The sequence below is a fragment of the Accipiter gentilis genome, chromosome 13 (assembly GCF_929443795.1).
Source record: "Accipiter gentilis chromosome 13, bAccGen1.1, whole genome shotgun sequence".
Taxonomy (NCBI): Eukaryota; Metazoa; Chordata; class Aves; order Accipitriformes; family Accipitridae; genus Astur; species Astur gentilis.
This window is the reverse complement of record NC_064892.1, coordinates 30,949,038-30,970,533: the sequence shown is the minus strand read 5'-3', so window position 1 is coordinate 30,970,533 and position 21,496 is coordinate 30,949,038. Positions and strand designations below refer to the sequence as shown.

The window sequence follows — 21,496 nt, the reverse complement described above, 5'->3', positions numbered from 1 at the left end:
CTAGATAAGCTAGGTTAACAGGGAGAAGCAAGATGGAAGGGTGAAATCCAGGAACAGGCAGCAAAAACTCGCACTGCGTGTGTGACCTTGAATCCTCATCCTTTTCACAAAATGGAGCTTTTTTAGTACCTCAGTGATTAAACGCCACACGCCGAACATGGGAGACTCAAATCTCCTCTCTGCCTGAAGGAACTAACATTTACATCTCCCACAAGAACTCTCTAATGACTCAGCTATATGATATAATACCTTGGACTCTCACAACTTTCCTCCCGTTCAAGCTCTACTACTCTTCATGATGTGCTTAAATATTCACTGCAGCAAACACCAAGCCCTGTTTTTTCCCCTGTGCCCTGCTGACTGTCCTAACCAGCGGTCTTCATAGTCAGGTGACAGAATTAGCCTGAGCCAGTCAAGTCTTGCGAATGTTTTATTATTCCATGCAAACCAGACCAACTTCAAAGCGGCAATTTGGGACACCTCCACCCGCTCACGGATGCCCGTGTTTGGAGACAAGGACGTGCAAGGTGGGAAGGCGAGCAGCTCTCTGGGCACTTACGCACACCCTACCACCAGGCTGGTGGAGAAAAGGGGGAGAGAACCTGTCCCCCTCTCCGTAGGGAAGCAGGATGCCCAATTTTATTGCGGAAAGCGTTCCTGGAGAGGGGCCTGCCGGTGGGACCCTCCGTGATGGTGTCAACCTGTCAGACTTGTGTGGCCATGAGGTACCCGTCTACCTGCTGGGCAGCTCTGTGCACGCTGGCAGCTGCAAGGACGTGAAGGAAAATCTCCTGGAGGTTTTCCTGGAAGGAGAATCTTCAGAGATCAGACGGTCGTTGCTCCACGAGGAGGAGAAGCTCTGTTTGGGACGGGGAGAGCTGGAGCAGCCATGCCGTGCCCGTCGAGCTTTGCCACCTGGCTCCAAGAAGGGCCACACGGTCTTTCTTCGCCAGCACTGAAACATCAAGGGAAGGCTGGTGGATTTCACCTCAATTCCGTTTAGTAACTTAAAAACACCTTTGAACGGCATCATTTTTGGAGCAGCGCTTCGGCGCGTTTCCTCTCAAGCCCTCATCAGAGGCTCCTCCACACACACACCCACCCACCCACCCGTGTCGCTTGCGAATGCCGAGGAACCATCTCACCTGACCCAGCTGCCTCCGGGCGTCGTTCCCCTTCCCCATCTCTGCCCTGTGTCCCCGATACCGTTTCGCCGCCTCAGAGCTCACCCCGGCAGCCTTCCCCCCCGCCCGAGCGGGGAACTGCGCCTGGAGGGGGGGGGGGGGGGGGGGCGGCCATTTCACGGCGTGAGGAGAGTCACCCGCCGCGACCCTCGCCACGGCTGTGTGTGAGGGGGAGGCAAGCCGCCGGGGGCACAAAGGGGAAGGCGACCCCCCCCCCCCCCAAAAGCAAAGCGCCTCCGTTTTCCCCATGCGAAGGGGAGAAGGAATGGGCAGGAATATTCTGGACCGAGGAGGGGCGGGAGAAGGTGATGAATAACTTGAATAAATCTGCAACGGAGAGGGGGAGGGAGGCGGCGGCGGGTCATGTGAGGCACAGTCATGCTGCGGGCCCGAAGAAGAGGCAGAGAGGGGCACCTGGGGGGGGGGGAGGCACACAGACGACACGAGCAGCCCGCCCGCCATGGCCACAGCCCTGCGCCCCCTCCCCAACCCGGAGAACGCCCCCTCCCCAACCCGGAGAACACCCCCCCCCCCCCCCTTCCCTTCCTCCCCCATCCTCGGGTTCGGCGCCGCTCGGCAATTTCCGCCAGGCGAAGCCGAGCCTATTTCCGTCAGCCTCGGCCAGACAGGCTTTATGTCTGCCAGCGGGGCGCGCGTGCGCGGCGGCCGCCATCTTACGTTGTCTCTCGCCTGCCCTCCCCTTTGGCGAGCTATTCCCCTCCCCCCCCCCGCCCCCCCCCCCCCTTGCAGCCCCGCGCAGCGCCCTCCTCCCGCGGCTCCGTGAGGAGACGGGGCCGGCAGAGACTCCGCGGCGGCAGGGAAGCCGGGAGAGAACCCGGGGGGAAGAAAGGACGGGGCAGACGGGCGCAGGCGGGAGGAGGGCTCGATCCCGGTGCGCGGTTCTGCGGAGGAAGAGCGGGTGCCGCCTGTTATAAAGGGGGAGGAGGCGGAGGGGGAAGGAAGAGCGTGCGGAGCGGAGCCTCCTCCAGAGACAGCCAGACACAGAGGGAGGAGAGAGAGGCTGCCTGGCTGGCTCCCCCCTTCCTCCCTCCCTCCTTTTCATGGACTCTCTTGTCGGGCTGCTGCTGCTGCTTTTCTTCCCTCCTTATTTCGTCTCTTTACTACCCAAAATGATTCAGCTCCATGGCTGCCACTGACGGGGATGTGCCTGCCCGGCTCAGCCTGCCGCTGCCGCCCTGCTGTGTGCCAGTCCTGTACGTATCTGCGCTCTCCTCCTCCTACTACTACAGCGGGGATGGCGAGGGGCGCCGTCCGCCTCGCCGGGCTGCCCTGAGGGCCCGCCGGTTGCCCTCGCCCAGCCGTCGAGCAGGCGGCGGCCCGGTGGTGGCGGCGGCGGCGGCCGTGGGGAGGGCGGTTCTGCCGGCTGCCGGCGAGCCGCGGCGCCCGGCTCAGCCGCGGGGAGGAAAGGGGCTCGTCCCCGGAGCCGGCCGGCTACCGCGGGCATTTCCTCCGCCCGTTGCCCACCCCCCTGCTGGGGAGAGGGGTAGGTGGTGGTGGGGCGGTCGAGGAGGGGGGTGGTGGTGGAAATCCGAAAAAAAAAAAAAAAAAAAAATGGGGAGGGGGGGGGAAGGGAGAAAGAAAGTGAATGGCGGAGGATTGAAAGTGTCACATTCAGAGGCGCTAATCTAGAGGCGGCAGAGGACCGGTCCTCGCCCCCTCCCTGTCTCGGAGGGGAGGAGGAGGAGGAGGAGGGGAGGGGGGTGGTTAGCGGCGGTGCCGAGGCGCCTCAGCCCGTGCTCTGCGGGAGCCGGGGAGGGGGGGTGGGTGGGTTGTGCGTGGTGTCTCTCTGCCCTGCCGTGAGCGCAAAGCTAACCGTGTGTGTGTGTGTGTCTGTCTCTCTCCATACCGGGGGATTGCACTCTTAAAATACACCCGATACAATGCACCAGCCTGACTCAGCCGCAGACATTAGTGCTAGGAAGATGGCGCACCCGGCAATGTTTCCTAGAAGGGGCAGCAGCAGTAGCAGCGGCAGCAGCTGCGTTACTGCTCCCACTGCACCAGGTACCGGCGTTGGGAGTGCTGCCCTCTCCGCCGAGGATTATCAGCCGCCTTTGCTGGTCCAGCCGCCGCCTCCATCTCCTGCAGCATCTTCATCAGCGGGTCCACAGCCGACACCCCCTCCTCCACAAAGCCTGAACCTCCTCTCGCAGTCTCAGCTCCAGCCACAGCCTCTTGCACAGACTGGAGCTCAAATGAAAAAGAAAAGTGGCTTCCAAATTACCAGTGTGACCCCTGCTCAAATATCAGCTAGCATGAGCTCTAATAACAGCATAGCTGAAGATACAGAAAGCTACGATGACCTGGATGAGTCCCACACTGAAGACCTGTCGTCTTCAGAAATCTTGGATGTTTCTTTATCCAGGGCCACTGACTTGGGAGAACCTGAGAGGAGCTCCTCTGAAGAGACTTTAAATAACTTCCAAGAGGCAGAGACTCCAGGGGCTGTTTCTCCTAACCAGCCTCATATTCCTCAGCAGCATGCTCCTCTGCCTCATCACCCACAGCAGAGTGTTGTGATCAATGGAAGTGTTCACCCTCATCACGTTCATCACCACCACCATCTTCACCACCACCATCATGGACACCATCATCCATCGCATCCTGGGGTGGGCAGTGCCCCAATTTCTGGAGGACCACCGCCCAGTCCATCGTTTAGGAAACTATCAACAACTGGAAGCTCTGACAATGTTATATCAACTGCACCAGTTTCTGCTGCATCATCCACTGGTTCCCCAGCACCTGTCGTGTCTAATATCCGCACTACAAGTACTCCTGGCAATTTAGGTGTAAGTCCTGCTACTGGAACTAGTACCTTAAATAATATGGGTGGTGGTAGTTCTAGTGTGGCAAGCAGCATGCTTGGTACTATAAATTTAAGCAACATCACGAGTACTGGTAACGTAAATGCTTTGTCTGGAACTAGCAGCAATGTGAATATCTTGAGTGGTGTTGGCAATGGTACGAGTGCTTCCTCTAGTGTCATTAACAATGTTACTAATCCAGCTGCAGGAATGGCAGTGGGATCAAGCCAGCAGCAGCCTGCATCTGGCACGTCAAGGTTTAGGGTTGTAAAATTAGATTCTAGTTCTGAACCTTTCAAAAAAGGTAGATGGACATGCACTGAATTCTATGATAAAGAAAACACTGTTGCAGTTTCAGAAGGAGTAGCAGTAAACAAAGCAGTAGAGACGATAAAACAAAACCCGCTTGAAGTGACTTCTGAAAGGGAGAGCACCAGTGGGAGTTCTGTTAGCAGCAATGTAAGCACACTGAGTCACTATACAGAAAGTGTGGGAAGTGGAGAAATGGGAGCACCTACTGTGGTACAGCAGCAAGCGTTTCAAGGTGTGGGTCCGCAGCAGATGGATTTTAGCAGCGCTGCTCCTCCGGCAATTCCAGCATCTAGTATACCACAGAGTGTTTCTCAATCACAGCTTGCACAAGTCCAGCTGCATTCTCAAGAAGTAAACTATCCACAGCAGAAGCCAGGGGTCCAACCTCCTGCACAGGCCAGTCTAACCACTGTTACTGGGGTTCAGCCAGCCCCAGTTAATATCCTAGGTGTATCCCCATCCCTGGGCCACCAGCAACCTGCCATTCAAAGCATGGCTCAACAGCAGCTACCGTATTCTCAGCCGGCGCAGACTTTGCCAGTTGTACAGCAGCAGCAGTTGCAGTATGGACAACAGCAACAGCAGCAGCAACAGACAGTTCCTACGCAGATGGCCGCAGGTCACGTTAAGCCGGTGAACCAAAACTCCGTTACAGGGGCTATGCCAGACTACATTCAACATCAGCAGATCCTTCAAACTCCAGCCCCTGCCATGCAGCCTAGTTCTGCAGGGGTGGGAGCAGGGCAACCGGTTCCTGTTGCCCAGGCACAGAGCATGCAGCCTTCCGTACAAGCACATCCAGCCGCTGCCCCGGCTCAGCCTGTTGCACATGCTCCAGCAGCGATACCAGGTGTAGGTACCAGTGGTCAAATGCTGAATGTTGGGCAGCAAGGAAGCGTAGCCGCTGTGGTGCAACCACCATCTGCTGCAAACCAAATTCCACCTCCAGTTATGCCGTCAACGGCTGCTCCTCCATCTTCACAAGTAGTGCAGCCTGTGCAGACAGGAATAATGCAGCAGGGATTGCAGGCTAGCGCTTCAGGCCTTCCTCAGCAAATGGTCATTGCTCAGCAAAACACCTTGTTACCTGTACAGCCGCAGGCACAAGGGGTGGAATCTGTAGTCCAGGGGATGACTGGCCAGCAGCTGCCTGCGGTTAGCCCTATACCTTCTGCTAGTACTGTTCCTGCACCAAGTCAAGCTGGTTCAGCTGTGCCTCCTGGCATACCTTCTGCTTCTATAGGTTTGGGACAGCCACAGAGTATGGCACAAGCTTCGGCTGTGCAGAATGGGAATTTGGCTCAAAGTGTTAGTCAGCCCCCCTTGATATCAACAAGTATAGGTATGCCAGTGGCACAGAGTGTGCCACAGCAGATACCGCTAAGCTCTACCCAGTTCCCCGCACAATCACTAGCTCAGTCAATTGTAAGCCAAACTGAAGACGGCAGACGCCCCACAGAACCTTCCTTAGTGGGTTTACCTCAAGCTGCCAGTGGCGAGAGTGGCGTTGGAGCATCAGCCGTTTCAGATGGTGGTAGCAGCAACATGCCATCTTCTGCTTCCCTCTTTCCGCTGAAGGTGCTGCCATTGACAACGCCTCTCGGAGTAGATGGTGAGGATGAGAGGTAAGACTGCCTGTAACTTTATTAAAAGATAGACTGTCTGATATTTCGATTTGCACTAACTTGCAGGTCTTGTTACAGCCATCCTATGAAATGAAGCGGTGTGATGTGTTTGTCTAATTACAAATATTTCTTTTCTCAGGTCCCAGCGCATGTAGGTATTATATTAAAATACTTGTTTTTCTCTTGAGGGGGTGGGTTGTATTGATTATGCTCTGAAACTACTGTGTGGGTAAATTGTGTTTAACAATCTGTGACAGTGTGTATATTCCCATTGTATAGAGGAAGACAAAAGAATACTGTGGAATGTGGGTATGCTAGTGGTGATTGTAGTTTAGATTATTTATTATACTGAAATAATTAATATTTATTCTTAGGTAGATTTTTTTTTTCCACAAGCCTAGACTTCATCCTGCCTCAGCTTCTCTTTTTCAAGTATTAACTTTACTCAGGTTGAACCAGTTGTGAGCCTGTGGTGTATGTAGAAGCCTTCTCTTTTTGACAGCCAAGAGACGCTGTAGGCAAATGAGTATGGTGGGAAAAGGGAGATTCAGCAACACCATTGTGGCTCTTTAAATTGAACTTGAGGCACTTTTGGTCTTGGTGGTTTTGCTTCAAAGCGTTACTCCATTGTGAGAGCCGCTCAGGCCTGTGGAGGGGTGGCGAGCCTTGAATCTGGTACACTGATTCTGTGCACTCAGAGTAAGAAACTGCACGTTTTCCCACCTTCACCTTTTGAAATAAATGACCACTGACTGATCTTAATGGCACGTGCATGTGAATAGTCTCATTTCTTTGACACTGTGTGCAGAGAAGCTGTGTCAGTTGTGAAAGGTCCTTGCATGTGCAGGCTGAAGTAATCTGAACAGCAGTTTCAACGTGTAATTGTTTGATACTAATTATGTGTGGAAATTCCTCACTGTATTGAGGACCTCTTGTGATACGCATTTACAAATGGACAGGAAGACTCTGGTGGTTCTCCCAAAGAACTCCTTGTCTAAGATGAAGCTAAGTTAATGGGAGGAGTAATTTTAAGGTAGATAACCTGCCTTGAGAATGTGGGAGAGGACAGAAAAGAATGCTAGAAAAGAAATACTGAGACTCAGGTGAAGAGACAAAACACTAAACGCTTACGAGGTGGGAAAAATGCCATAGCAATGGGAGGTGAAGTACTTAAATTTATCTTCTTGGTGCCATAACTTAAATGAGGAGTAATATCAGTGGCCAAACCTTATTAAAAAGAATATTAATAAAACGGGTTGCTGGGAGAGGTTGGAGTCTTTTCTTAATACTGAAAATACTAACTCTATCAGCAGTCTCTGATTATGTTGATCATGAGGTGTTGACTGCCTTAGTGGCTTTCATCACATCTTTCTAAGATGCCAGAGAGCTATAATGAGTAGCAGCTTGTCTTCCAGGAGTGCTAGAAGACAAGTTCCAACACTGTTTCATTCTGATTATGTTTTTTAGTCAGTAAGTACGTGAAGGTGGTAGAAGACAGATTGAGGTGTTAAAGCCCACGGTGTCACCATTATGCTACTAGCAGTCAATTTTGTCAGAAATGTTTTTTGGTTTTCCTTCCTTCAATCTTTCTAAAACAGGACACTAATCCTTCTCTTCATGGGTCCTGTTTGTGTTTGGTGGTTTGTTTTTGGTGATATTTTTTTTTTTTAACCAACCAATGAAAAAAACCCCCTAAGCTTTCAGGGGATCTTAGCTAAGTAAGAGATATCTCAGTGATACTCAGTATTTTGTAAAATGACATCTAGCATGTGACTGTACCCTGATTTTAAGAGCATATGTTAGCTGTTTGTCATGATTGGTAGCTTTTCCAGAATGTTTAAATCCCTCAGGGTAACAATAGCCAGAAATACCTTCTTCCTCTGTTATTTGGCTAGGCAAAGATCATATCCTTTCTTCTCCCGTGCACATTGCGTCTTTGTTCAATCTGTCATCTCCAGGTAGACTACACTTTTGTTTAGCTGCATTTGGAAAATCATTTAGATTCTTTATGCAGAGCAGGATATGACTCTCTTAAATGGAGACCAAAAATAATTGTGGTTTTTGCATGGCAGTAGTGGTCAGGTCACTTTTGTGTACAATTAGATAATTTACAGCAGCACTTCTCCCTGTGTATCTGTCTGTAACACTAAAAACTTAGTGAGATTGCTTCTGTTTCCGCTTCCAGGGGATCTCAGGGCAAGGTTTTATTTATATTGTGATATTGACTGGAACTTCTCTCAGTCTGGAGCTTAGACCTCATCACTCACTAAAGGTAGTGCAAGATAATGCTGTTATTTTGCTTGGCTCCTCACTTCTCTGGCCATCGGATGTCTCTAACCAGAGTTCTCTGGAGAGTTTTTTGCCTGTTTGTTAGATTATTCCCTCCTTTTACAGGAGGTGAAGGGTAGTGTATTGTAAAAGTACATAAACATTTAAGAAGTAGGTATACTGTAAATAGGTATGTATAAAATCCCCATTTCTCTCTCTGTGTCGTGTGGACGCAAACATATATCACTGAAGATTTATATCAATACATCCCAAGAGATTCTAGACCTGGCAAGGGAAAAGGTAGGAGAAAGAACTAAGTGATGACATAATTGGGCCAGTGAAGAAGCTGTAAAATTCCATTTAGTGTGCCTTTGAAAAAACATCTGACCCATGTAATACCTTGTTTAGATTAACTCCCAGCTTTCCTTAAACCTGTATATAATTGCCTTTAAAGACATGCCAGTATCTGTAAGTCTTTAGCCCTGTTCAGTTTTTAGAACACCATTTGCAGCTCTTTCTATGCCTGTTATCAGGACATGGCCTTTTAAATATAGACAGTTTGGAGTGTATCTTCTTTGAAAATGTAACCTTTATTTCCCCAGTATGCATGATTTTTTATTTTTTTTAATCTTCTCTCTGTCTTGAAATAAGAGATGTTAAAAATGAACTGCTTGGCAGAATGCTGTATGGAAAATTAATTTGCACACTTTATTAAAGAGGATACAAATCACACCATTATAGTTTCTGTATTAAAAAAAAACAAACAAAAACTGAAACAAAAAAAAACCCCACCCCACACCTAGTTCTTCTGACTAGTCTTTCTTCAGCCTGTTGGGTATGCCATAGGTGTTTGTATGTTGGTAGATTCATCATCTCCTAATATTTCAAGCTACAAAAATGCAGGCCAGTTTTGTGGTTAAGTATCTTTTTTTTTTCTTAGCTTGAATCACGGTATGGACTCATTTTAGTGCGTGATTCTCATAGTTTATTGGATTTGCAGCAGTTACCTTGGTTTACTCAGTTCAGTTATTAAATCCTGTCAATTTTAGACATGGTCTTTTGAGCTTAGTATCTCATCTCTAGAAGTGTAGAAGAGGATTTCTATTTTTTTATGCTTTTGAAACTTAAGTATGGAAAAAATACATATTTATATTGCAGTGAATTCTTTTGTGTATTTATACTTAGTGTTGCAAAATCAGTTTTACATCTTCCTAGACAATGCTTTAGTATGCTATGGATGCTTGCAATAAGAATTATACAAGTCTGTACAAAATCTTAAGTTACCTGTAAAGTGAAAACTTAAAGAAATCAGTGTATTTTACAGCATTTAGAAAGGCTGCTGTAAGTGAATTTAAAAATAACTTAATCTGAACTGTTGTTTACCATTACTCAAAAGCAGATTTTGTGAATGAAAGAGGACTAAAAACTGTCTCCCTGTCCTTGACAGCATTTCCTGTAGAGTTGCTTTCATTCTTTAGTCTGATGCAAGTTGTTTTCACCTGTTTGGGCATTTCATCCAACACTGAAGCAAAAGAGAAAGGAGCAGGTGATGATAAACACATAAAACTGACATAGAGGTTTGAAGTACTCTTCATCGTCTGACACTCTCATGATTTTCTTTTTGAAGAGACCTTTTTATTGAAAGATCCCTTTACAGCTGGACAGAGTGGGGGAAAAAAAAGTAGAGGAAGTGTTTTCTGTATAGGATGTACATTTTGACTTGTTAGTAAGTCTGTGGAGAGGCTGAAAGATTAAAGCTGAGTGTGAGAATTGGAAGACTTGTGAACAGCCTTTGAGTATCTCTGGTAGTAGTAACCAGTACAGTCAGGAGATTGGGTGAATTTTCATCATGTATGCAAGTATGTAGTAGGAAGGTTGATCAGGTACAAGTGAGATTTTTACAGATAAATACTTGTTGAATATGTTAGTAAGCAGTAGTGAATAAACATATTCAAATAGAACTGGAAGCTTCAATTAAACATTATTTTTGATGCGGTAACTATTTTGCATACTTTTATTTTGTAAGCTGTTTTAGACTTTATATGGGGTTTTTTATTTGCTATGAGTTTTGCTTCTGTGTTTGATGAAAGAGGGAGAAGATACTTTTAGAGGATACTTCACAACAAAGGATTTATGGTGGCTTAGCATAGATTTTTATGTTTTTGGTTTTTTTGTTGTTGTTGTTGCATCCTAGGGGCAGTGTTGGTTTCCATTTTTCAGATTTTAAAGTTGCTTCAGAGTCTTGCCACCAATTTGAAAATTGCATAACTTGAGTTCTAGGAGATTGACTTCTAAAAAAAGTCAAATCTTCAATTTGGCTGTTTATGGAACTTGAAAATATTAGTTACCCTCAGTAATGGCAAGTCACATGAGTAAAAAGAGAGCGCTTTGGCAAAGAAAATGTGGTTGCTGTTGTGCCACGCTGACAAGTCCAGCTTCTCATTTCATCTGATGAAATGAAATACCTACTGTTGGCGGAACTAGCTTAGCTCTCTGCTCTAAGTAAAGAACAATGAGGAATATAGGTTCTGCACCTTGTATGTCTGCTGGCCAGCTGTAGGTGGCAATACCTGTTTGGATGGACCTTTTTCTGGTGTCTTTTATAGATGCATTTTCTGCATGCCATGATATGCTTTGAACCAAGGATTGCTACAGTGCTGGGTATTGCATTGTCTTTAAAGACAGGAAGAACCAACAGATTTCAGGGGGTTGTAAAAGGCGTAATTTAGCCCTTAAGATAAGGAAGATTGTTGCAGATGCTGAGAAACATCTCTCCAACTGATAACGTGATTTCCAGAAAATGTTCCTTAGCACTACAGTTTTGGCTGCTCTTTGGTAATTGTCAGTGTATAAGCAGACTAAATCATCTATGTGTGTGTATGTAAAAACAAACAAACAAAAGGTTTTAAAATATTTAATGTTACTGTATGGTGATTTGCATTCTTTGCATTACAGGCTAATCTGGAAATTAGAATTATCTGTTTGTCACTTTGTGTAGTGGTAGTGAAGTGTTTCAGCCTTTACAAGTTACTGTGATCTAGATAATGCCACAACAGAGTAATGATTGTAACAATTGGTGGTAAGCTAGCAAAGTTAGGAAGATGGGAGGGGAAAATAATTAAAAAACCCACCACAACCCAAAGCTCAAAAAACCGAAAACCACCCCAAAACATTAATGTTTCTTGCTTAAGTGTAAATAGAAAGACATACAGGTAGCACATCTATGCTACACCCACCCCTAATAATGCTGTTCACTTTACAGAGAGTAATAAAAAAGCCTTTTCAGACCTGTCTCTCAGACCAGTATAGGAAGCAGGTCAAGTTGTAAACAGTAGTATTGCTAGTATAGTCTTTTAGAAGATGAAACTACGCACACCTGAATATCTATAATAATAGCAAGTGTATTCTTGCTATGACCTTTTTGGGAATGATCTGTGATCTGGGTTTGCAGTTTGGTGTAGGTGAAACGTAAAAAAAGAATAGAAAAGAGTACTGTGTATCTGTTGTCATTGATTTAACACACTGGTTCTTTTCTATTCTTGATTAATTTTTGAGACTAAAATGTGCTGTGTGTAATATGTATTATACATTAACAAATGACTAAACTTTTTAAAAAGTGGACCTATACCTTTCATTTACTGCATTTAGGCCACCAAAGGCAATGCTATTAAGCAAAATCATGCTTTAACAGCATACTAAGCAGGGACTAAGGGGGAGATTATTCAATGAATTATTTCATGGTAATGGTAAATAAGGAACTAGTTATTCTCAATGTGATTGTACAAGAAACCATAGCCTAAAGCGAAGATGGAGAGAGCTTTTGAGTGACTGGAGATACCACTTTATTTTAGCCTGTTCTAAAGCATTCATGGAGTTACGAATTGCATGATGGAAGTGCAGCATAATTATGGTATCAAATTGGAGCACTTGATCATCCTTTTGGCTTCAATGTCTTGCAACACTTTTTAACTCTTGGTCTGCCTTTGGAATTTGCTAACAAAGATAGTTGTGCTACAGTCAGTTGTGGTGTAGAAAAGCTTATCAGCTCATTTTGTGCAAGCCTCCAAACACCTGTTATGCGTTATCAGTGTTTGAAGCAGGATTTGGTTTGTGGTTGCAGTTACATGCAAAGTCTCTATCTTCCACCGAAGCTAGATAGACTTTCCTGAGAGGGAGATTGAGAGGTTATAAATGTTTGGCAGGCAGAGATTGTAACGATCCCATCCATACATGTAAACTCTAGAGTATTGCCCGTGATAGTTAGATATTTTATCATTGTTGGTTACCTGATGGACTAAATGACTTGCTAGTACCTACTAAATGAGAACTTCTGACTTCGGTGCCACACAGAGATTAAGAATGATACTTATCATAGTTCAAATACAATGTTATGCTTTAACTGAACGTGTTCAATGCTATGAAATGTCTTACACTTGCAAGGTAAAATCTTGAACACTTGTTTCAGTAGAGCAGAAAAGTCACAGTAAACTTGTTCACTATTTTTCTTCAAGCAATTAATTTGTTATTAGACTTTAAAATATTCTGCCATTTTTTTTGTATGTCAGAAAGTATTCCTCAGTATTTTTCTACTCCACAGTCTTAACTTAGACTTATGTGTCTTGATTTCATCTAAGTTGTTTTAACCTTTTTTAATTCAGTAAGTAATTTTCCAGAATTTAACTAGTGTCTTTATAATAATATTTAAAATTAGAGAAAGTGTACATTGAGCCTAAACATTACTACTGTAAGTTTAAAATAATGCTATATGAATTATTAAAAAACATTTAAACTGTGCTTTATAAACATAGGAATAAGTTTCAGTCGAAGTGTTGCTCTGTATGTGCTTCATATATGAAGTCAAGCTTTCACCACTGTTAAGTGGGAAAAATTCACATGTAGGTATGTGTATATTTGGGCATTTAGCCCAATGCGTGTTGCCATGTGTTTAAATGTTTTTTCTTCATGTTTCAGTGTTTATTATACTGTTTTTGAGGTGCTTAGTATTGGTGAAGCTTCATATGTTGAGTACCTTTGACAATCAGGACATATATTTAAGTATTATAGGCATTCAGGCTTGAAGTTCTTGTCTCAGTTTATATGTTTTCTTGCAGTGCAGGGTTAGCGATGGTCCAGAATAGTCAAAGTAACTTTTCTTTGTTGAACAGAGAACGGCTACCTAAACAAACTACCTATATAATTAGCCTTCCTTGCTCGGGTTTGTAGGTATTGTACAAACTGAAATGGATACAGAATTTTGAAAGTGCATCAGAAGAACAAAGTAGGAAGTAAAGTAGTTTGAGGTTTTGTTTATCATTAAGGATTAGAAATTTAACACATTTTTGAAGTTGACTGTAGTCCTTGAAGAGCAACAAATGCAGGTACCACTGTTTGTTTTTTCTCAAGGAAACTTTCAGATATCTGTGCTTCATGTTTATTTTAATAAAGCTTAAGGGGTATCTTAATCATCTGTTCAAATGATTTTGAATAACCCATTCTTTTGAGTATAGCGGAGGAGTACGGTTTTATAAATTGTTAAAACAGGCAGCAGAAGGTCTTCTGTAAGTTTAGACTTAACAGAAGGATACGGATGGGCCCGTGATCTGTTAAAAAAAAAAAAAAGTAGACAGTATTTCTAGTAAGGTATAGACTTGATAGCAACGGGAAGTTGGTTGTAGTGTGTTTTATAACTTGCTGCTTAAGTGTGCTAAACCACTTGGCCAGGCAAATTGTTTGAGCTTGTGTGTGACTTAAGTACTTGCCCAACCTTCTGTTCGTATGTCTGTCTTTTTGATTGTTTTAATTAGCAGGGATATCCAGCAGAAACTTTTCAGGGCTCCAATTTCTTTGTGTGTAATCAAGATTTGAACTTCTCCAGCAGTTGCTTAAGCAACAGTATCAAAGTACTGTGCTAAGTATTAGGGACAGGACTGATGTGGATATGCATTCAATAATAGTCTTAGTGTCTTAATGCATTTAATAATAGCTTTTTTACTACTATACTGCGGTGTAGTTCTTAAAGATGAGTTATGCAGATAAGGTAATTTCAGTGCACAGGGCTATTAGCGTATGCTTATTTCTGTATCCTTAGTGTTACACTTGGTTCATTCCTGTAAGATCAGAAGGTGCAAATCAATATAAGTTACACCATTTTTTTTCAGACATTGTTGATCTTTTATTTGTAATCCATTGTCTCATGGGTGAATAACAGTCCTAGTTATTGGTAACTAAGTGTTAATCTTCTTTGGTGCTTACATATCTAGTACGCAGTCCTTTGAATTGCATAAAGTGTTTCGTTTCTGAATTTAGAATCTGTTGTGAGTTGCTTGTGCTTTGTTTAGAAATGGTATTTTCCTTTAAATTGTTATAAACAAATGTATGGTATAGAAGTAACTTTTAATGTTTTTCTGGTAACTTTGAACTCCCTGTGCAATGTAGAGGGATGAAATCCCTGTCAAACTTAAATGCCTTTTAAGCTTCCTCTGACCTTTACTTCACCCAACTCTCACAGTTGTGTAGAGATGAAAGAGAGAGGTGATGACTGGCAGTCTTAACTTACATATAAGAAGCTGTAGAAATCAAAGAATTCAAAACCTAACCATATTATATTTGTGTTTCTATGTATTTAGTGCTGATATAGCTACTAAGGAAGATTGTGATTAAAAACTAACCCAGTAACTCACGTATGATTGCTTTGACTTCTACTGTGACTGCAATTTTGAAATACTTCTCTTTTTAAAGAAGAGCAAGGAAAAATTTCTTGGGTGGATTCTGAATAGTGATTGACTTGTTTGGCCTATGTTGCCACTGAGTTGGGATAAGCATAGTAAAAAAAAATAACTTCTGTAGATTTCCTGGAAGATTATTTTCAGCTTGGTAATTTTACTGGATGTATGTGTCAAAGTATCATAATGTATTTTTGTACCATGTGAAAAGATTCTGTATTTCTCTGAGGAAGTCTTGTCTGTGGACTATAAACAGCATTTTAATTCTTAGTTATAGGTTGAGCCGGACAGAAGGGGAATGCTTTCGTTTCCTCTAGGATTTCGTGAGGGTTCATGCAGCAATGCCTGTCCTATAGAAAGGCACGTAAGGGGAAGCAGAACAACTCGAGATGTTTCATGATTGTTGTGTGTGTCAAACTTGCACGTGGTGTTAATTTTTATTGTCCCTTGATTTCACTTGTGGTACAGGATTCTCAAACTCTGAGCGTCTCTGAACTCTGGCAAGGAAGGGTTTTGTAGTAATAATTAGTTTATATTCAGCATTATGGTTTGTTTATGTTATAAGCTGTTTAGTGAAAATCTTGACCTGGCCTTAACCCGACATGTCTACTAAACATCTTGATTCATTTTTTTAAAATTCTTTGGTCTAAAATTTGGAACGCTGTGTATCTGTATACATGTATATAAGACCATATAAAGCTTATTTATTTAAAAAAACCCCAAAGCAAAACCAGCAGAAAACCCCCTGTAAAGAAACCTGCTGGTGAGAGAAGGAGCAATTGCTGCTTTTACAGTTTCATTTCTTGCAGTCTTACAAAATAAGACCAAGTGAAAATGAAATAAAAGGAACCATGAGTTAATGACTACATATTTTAAGTATTTGTTAAATAATTTACTGTAGCACTCAAATGAATTCAAGGTATAAATGTACCTCTTTAATCTATTGAATGAGGTTATTATGTTAAGAATGGATCAGCAAGTTGCACTGCCAAGTGTTTCCTTAGTAGGCCTAATATCCTAAATTGGGTGAAATGGCAAGTTACTCATAAATGCTCGGGGATTGGTGCAGGATGTGCATGTGCCTCCATGTTCTTTTCTTTCTTTCCAAGTTTGTGAGACTCCTTCCAATTCTGTAATTGCTTGTGAAAAAGAGGAGTTCTCGTGCACGTATTTGATTGGAGAGAGAAGAGGGAGGAAAGAAGGTGTGAAATGTTTATGATGGTGGTTTTGGTTTTCTTCTTCTGGTGGGGAAAGTGATTTTAATTTTTGAAATGGTATCAGGCATGCGTGTGTTAGAGCCAAGTATATGTAGTTGTTGGCAATACAGCCTCTTCTTATTTATGGGATAGTAGCTAAGAGGCCTAGCTGTGAACTGGGGCTCCGCTTTGCTAGCTGCTTTATAACAAAGAGCAGAAAAGATGATCCTAAAGGACTTGCTGTCTGATGTCCATATAATTTCTGAATTGATTTTAAGACAGTGATGCTTTAAAGCAGGCAAAAACTTAAATGTTTTTAGTAGTTTATAAAAAACAGAGCAACAAAGCAGGGTAGCAATCTGTATACTGCTGTAGAGATGTACCCTATTAATAATGAAGTACACCATCTCTGGAATACTACTGCACTGAAAATTATTCAAGTCACCATTTTGTCATGAAAGCATGGGTTAGCCTCTTTTCTAAGGTTTTACTGACTCTGCTCTTGGGATGTGTAGATTCTTAGTGCTGCTTGCTTATGCTGGAGCATGGTGAAGTAATTGAGCAGTCTTTTTATTTCATTGGAAATTAACATGTAAATGGAAGATGATTTGCATGAAGAAATTTTCAGCTTCTAGAGTATTGTGTTCTGTGGAAAGGGAAAAAAAAATTAACACACTATAGCAGACTTTTGTGGCTAGTAGTAGTTATCTTTACTTTTTGCATTTGTCTGACTATCAGAATCCAATCTCTGGGAGTCTTTAATGTGTATATTTACTGTCCAAATACTTAAAATATTTAGAACATGCTTTTTTAGTGCCTGTGAAGTTATTGGATAAAAGTGCTTTCTCTGAAAGTATCACAAACAGTCCTCCAAAGAATTCTGTAAAGCATGTTGAAATTGTGTGAAGTGTTTATAGGTATTTTAAAATAGAGGATTGTCTTGGTATTTACTGACCTAAAAAGTGTTTAAGCAAGCCATGCAAGCCTCCCTCTTAATACTTTTTAATTGCAGAAATGTTTAAGGAAGCTTGCTTTTTTAAAGTTTATTTTTAGAGTTCCTTCCGACTCCAACCTCCAAACATGATAGACTAAACTATTCTTAATGTTTCAGGAACATGCATATTTTACAAGTATCTAAAATATTTTATTCATTTTTATGTTAAATAAAAATTGCAACAACACCCCCACCCCCCCACCCCCCAAAAGATTGGGATATCTTTTTGTTAAATGGTTTAGTTTCCATACTATGTTAGATGGATGATCAAGTCAGATCAATGTAAGATCCATGCAGTTATCCAAAGTCCCAAACTTTCTTTTTTTCTTCTTTGGATTTTAAAAATCCTGTAACTCGGTGAATTTACAGTTACTCTTTAGAGTTACTTTCTCAAAGTTGCTGTCAGATAGCTCTGGAACAGAAATACTTTGATAAGCGCTAGACCTGCTGTCTGTGACTTAAGAGGAAAGTTGGTTTCTTCTGCATTAAGTCTATATGCAGACAAATCTTCCCGTGCTTTTGTTACTGTGATCACTAGAACAGTCACACAGATTGCATTCGTTGAATACTATTGCCATGTAGCTTTGCACAATTTGGCATAGGCAACTTGGTGCTGAGATCTGTGTTCAGAAATGTTCAAGCGTAAGTTTTGGTTTTCTGTAGTAAACTGTAATATGTGTATGTAGAGCTTCTGTAAGTTTTATGCTTGAACTTTTTAAACAATGCCTTTATCTACTAAAAACTTCAACTTTCTTGGACAGTATTTTTAAAAATGTAACTATAATATGAAAAATCATATCATATGAAACTATTATCTTCTGTAGCATTTTATGTACTAAATATATACTCTATCCTAAGGTATACTTCTATAATGAAGTTCTTAAAATGAGTTGTCCCTGTGCAAAATACTTAGAGCATGACAGGTGAACACTGGGCACTTTAATTTTTGTTCATCAGTTGCATGTTTTCAGCCACTGATTAATGTTGTCTGTTTCTAATGAAGAGGCAAGATTTAGAAACAAAGCCATTTCAGGAATCGTGAGGTTGCTGGAAAGAGCTACATTTTGCTTCAGCAATAAGAATTAGAAGGAGTAACTACCATTCGTAGTCTAATCTGCCTAAAGTGACAACAAAAGAAATGTACCAAACATAATTGCCAGGAAAAATGGGCTTTTTTCTTCATGAAAGAAGATTCAGCCATGTCTGAATACTATTTAATTACAGTGTCTGTCAGTGAATGTGACAAGTTTCTGTGAGATTGTCCTTAAGTGGTAAACAAAGGTTGTTTGTAATCTCAAACTGGTAAGAAATGGTTTGAAATGCAGTATCTGAAAAGAGTTGCGATTTTTTTTTTCTGATGAGGTAACCAGTTTTTCTCTCTGTAAAGCATACTGACGTTAGTGGGTTGAATTAAGATTGCACAGACATGAAACATGAAAATTAAGACTGTCTCTTCAGTTCTGGCTTTTCTGAGAACTAAAACTGAATAAAAATCATGTTCCAAACATGACAATGAACACCTAAAATGTCAGGATGGCTGCTGTTGACTTGGCAGCTTGATCTTCTTGAAGGACTTGTGTTAATTCATCTCATCAACTAATTGATAACAGTAATAGAAGAAAGAGCTGCTGAAGAAGGAAGCTGAATAGAGCCCTGTGAAGCAGAGAACTTGAAAATACTGAATTGAAGTTTGCATTTTGGAGCAGTTTGCAATGGAGACTGAATCTTTAGCCTTCTATGAGAAAGGTATCTGGAAATGTACGTGCTTCTCTTACCTTCAGTATAATTTATTGGGAGGGGATATAAGAGTTTCTCTCTACTCCCTCTTGATGGTTTATGGCCAGAGGCCCACTGCCATAGGAAGAAGTGACTAGCGGAGAAGCTTTTGGCCAGCTAGAGTGGGTTTTGTAGAGTCTGGCTAGTATGACTAGTGTTGTGGGGATGCCATATATCCTTGGAAGCGACTTTCTTAATTGATGCTTAACTGTTGAGGCCAGCACCTTCCAGAAGTATAAGTAATAGATGTAATAGAGTAATTTACTTCATGCGTACGTTCTCCAAGTACAATGGAGTGTCTTATCTGGTCGCTTTTGTGTTCCTAAGGATTTTCCACTCTTACCACTATTACTGTGGTGAATTAATATGCTTAAAGAGTTCCAAATCTGTTGCCAAATGTGACAAAATGGCAATTTGGTTTTGGTGTGGACAGATAAAAAGCCCAGAACGTCCATCATATAAATTAAACAAGTGCTTTAACTTGAGCCTTTGAAAACAAAAAGCTACTGCGTTAAGGCCTGCTGTGTTGCTGGAGCCTGTCCTACAATATCTCAGAATTCAGTTGTGGTAGTGTGTTTTTTTTAAAATGACTAAAGATGATCTACAGATATTAGAAGGAATTCAAAATGAAATGAGAAAGCAATACCTAAACCAAGAAACAAATCTCTAAAGCTGAATGGTAAACCTCTGTCAGACTTCTGATTGAGACAATGACTCATAAGGACCCTAAAGCTATGATAACACATCCACTTTTTTGTACTTTAAATTATAAATGAGAACTAGTTTAGAACAAGATCTGGACCTTATGTGCCCTCAAATAATTTGGGAACAAGAGGACATGGATAAAATTGCTTTGGCTAATTTTAAGTAAGGTTTTGTCCATGGAGGTCATTGCCACAAGATCCTGTGGAGGCCTAGAAATTAACAGCATTTTAAGGAAAAAAATATGTGGACACTTGTATGTTTATGTAAGAAATGATACAGAATTATAATAGTACATGAAAATTAAATGACTTTTGGCTTCAGCTTCTGGGACTACTTCTAGCTAATTCCCAGGAAGCAAGTACATCTTTGAGATAGATGTGCTGTAGCTGCTACTTTCACCTTTTTCAGTGACTTCTGGAGTGGTTGGTGCTGGCAACTATTGAAGGCAGGGTACTGCTCCATACCTTCTTATTCCCAACTAGAAATACATTAAAACTTAAAATTCTTTTTATTTAAACTTTACCGAAGTTTACTTTATTGAAGTGTGAGGGCAGGAAAGGAAACTAATCCAGTCAAATGGAAAAACAGACATACAGAAGGCGGCCATACATACCCTTGACTGTTCTTTATAGAAATGTGAATGATCGTAGTTGATCCCATAGCTGCTAAAAGCTAGCTGGGATGCAATGATGTGTTATTGACTTTATGGAGTAGCAAAAGTTTAGAGGTCGTTGCACCTCTAAAGTAGGGAAAAGTGTAACAACTGCCCTACTCTGTCGAAGCATAGATCAGAAATTAAGATGACATGTAAGCAGAAGCAAGATATTTAAGGTTTCATTAACAACAAAAACACTTAGTTGCGATCATTATTGTTCAGGAAGCTGTTCTCGTGCTTGAAAAATGTAATGGTCATAACAGCAATGGCTTAAAATAGCATTTTGGATGCTATAGCACTGGCATTAGAGCCTCATTGGCAAACATCCAGGAGTCCTGTAAAAGAAGAAAAATGCTATAAATGTTAAACAAGTTTTCAGAAGGCAGCTTCTGATGTTTAAATTTTCTAAAATTTTAAAATTATGTGCCTATTTAACAAAATATTTGAGAGTGAGCTTAAAATCCTGTAAAGACACACTAGGTAGCAACAATTTTTATTTGCAACACAAAATAATTAAATTGATTATAGGAGTGCATGCAGGGTAGCTAGCTGTGAAGAATTACTAAAGTTGTACAGAGTAAAGCGGTAGCTGCACCAGTGAGGTAAGAAGAAATAAACTTTAGCAGTTGGATTTTTGTCTTGTCCCTGCTTGTGTATTTTTCAAATGCTTGGTTGTACATCAGGCTACATGGTAGGTCTTTCTAGGCGAGGAGTTCTTTATAAACATAAAGATGTTAGTGGTTATGTGATGGAATTGAAGAATGTCATTTGTCCTTTTGCAGGATGCTGCAGGTACCAGGAGTAGAGATGGCATTTAGCAGCCTCCTTCCCTGCTCCTCCCAAAGTCATCCTTGGTAGTTACATCCTGCCTCAGGGGAGGAAAGATGTCTTCTGTTATGATAACCCCTCTTAGAGTGTCTGTGGATAAGTCCATTAGCTGTTGCTAATGAATAAATAGGCAAGTAGCGAGCATTTAAAATTACCAGGTTCTCAATTTTACTGCTGCCAGCAAAGGACTCTGAATAAAAGATGTGAAATGCTTCCTGTGCTTCCCCTTCCAATTCTGTCAGGTAAATGCTGTTACCAGAGTTGCTCTGAACTGTCTTTGTAGTGAAAAAAAAGAGAACAGGACAGTTCAGCTTGATTCATGCTTGTGTGGTCACATTTGCAACCAGGGCACTAATAAGTCATTTTAAAGAGGGTTACCAGGACTCTGAAATCTGGCATAACTTTT

General features: G+C 42.0%; 2 protein-coding genes across 21 annotated transcripts in view; one reads left to right on the top strand and one right to left on the bottom strand.

The window, feature by feature from the left end:
* Positions 1-410: 410 nt before the first annotated feature.
* On the bottom strand, positions 411-1,665 carry LOC126045174 (uncharacterized). The gene is made up of 2 exons (XM_049815888.1): positions 1,146-1,665; positions 411-955 (listed from the first exon to the last, which is right to left on the bottom strand). Exons 1-2 carry the CDS (start codon positions 1,644-1,646, stop codon positions 734-736), a joined length of 723 nt encoding a protein of 240 aa, XP_049671845.1. The 5' UTR covers positions 1,647-1,665; the 3' UTR covers positions 411-733.
* A 74-nt stretch (positions 1,666-1,739) lies between these two features.
* TSC22D1 (TSC22 domain family member 1) overlaps positions 1,740-21,496 on the top strand; it is a 95,365-nt gene continuing 75,608 nt past the window's right edge. For 18 of the 20 annotated variants that reach the window (XR_007507925.1, XR_007507922.1, XR_007507921.1 and 15 more), the window contains exon 1: positions 3,095-5,946. Coding sequence is in view for 9 of the 20 variants with exons in the window: in XM_049815769.1 (XP_049671726.1) it covers positions 3,128-5,946 (2,819 nt within the window). In the remaining 11 variants the exon portion in view is untranslated. Of the gene's footprint in view, positions 2,399-3,085; positions 5,947-21,496 lie in introns of those variants that run through there. The other 2 variants (XM_049815768.1, XM_049815767.1) reach the window with 2 other exon arrangements.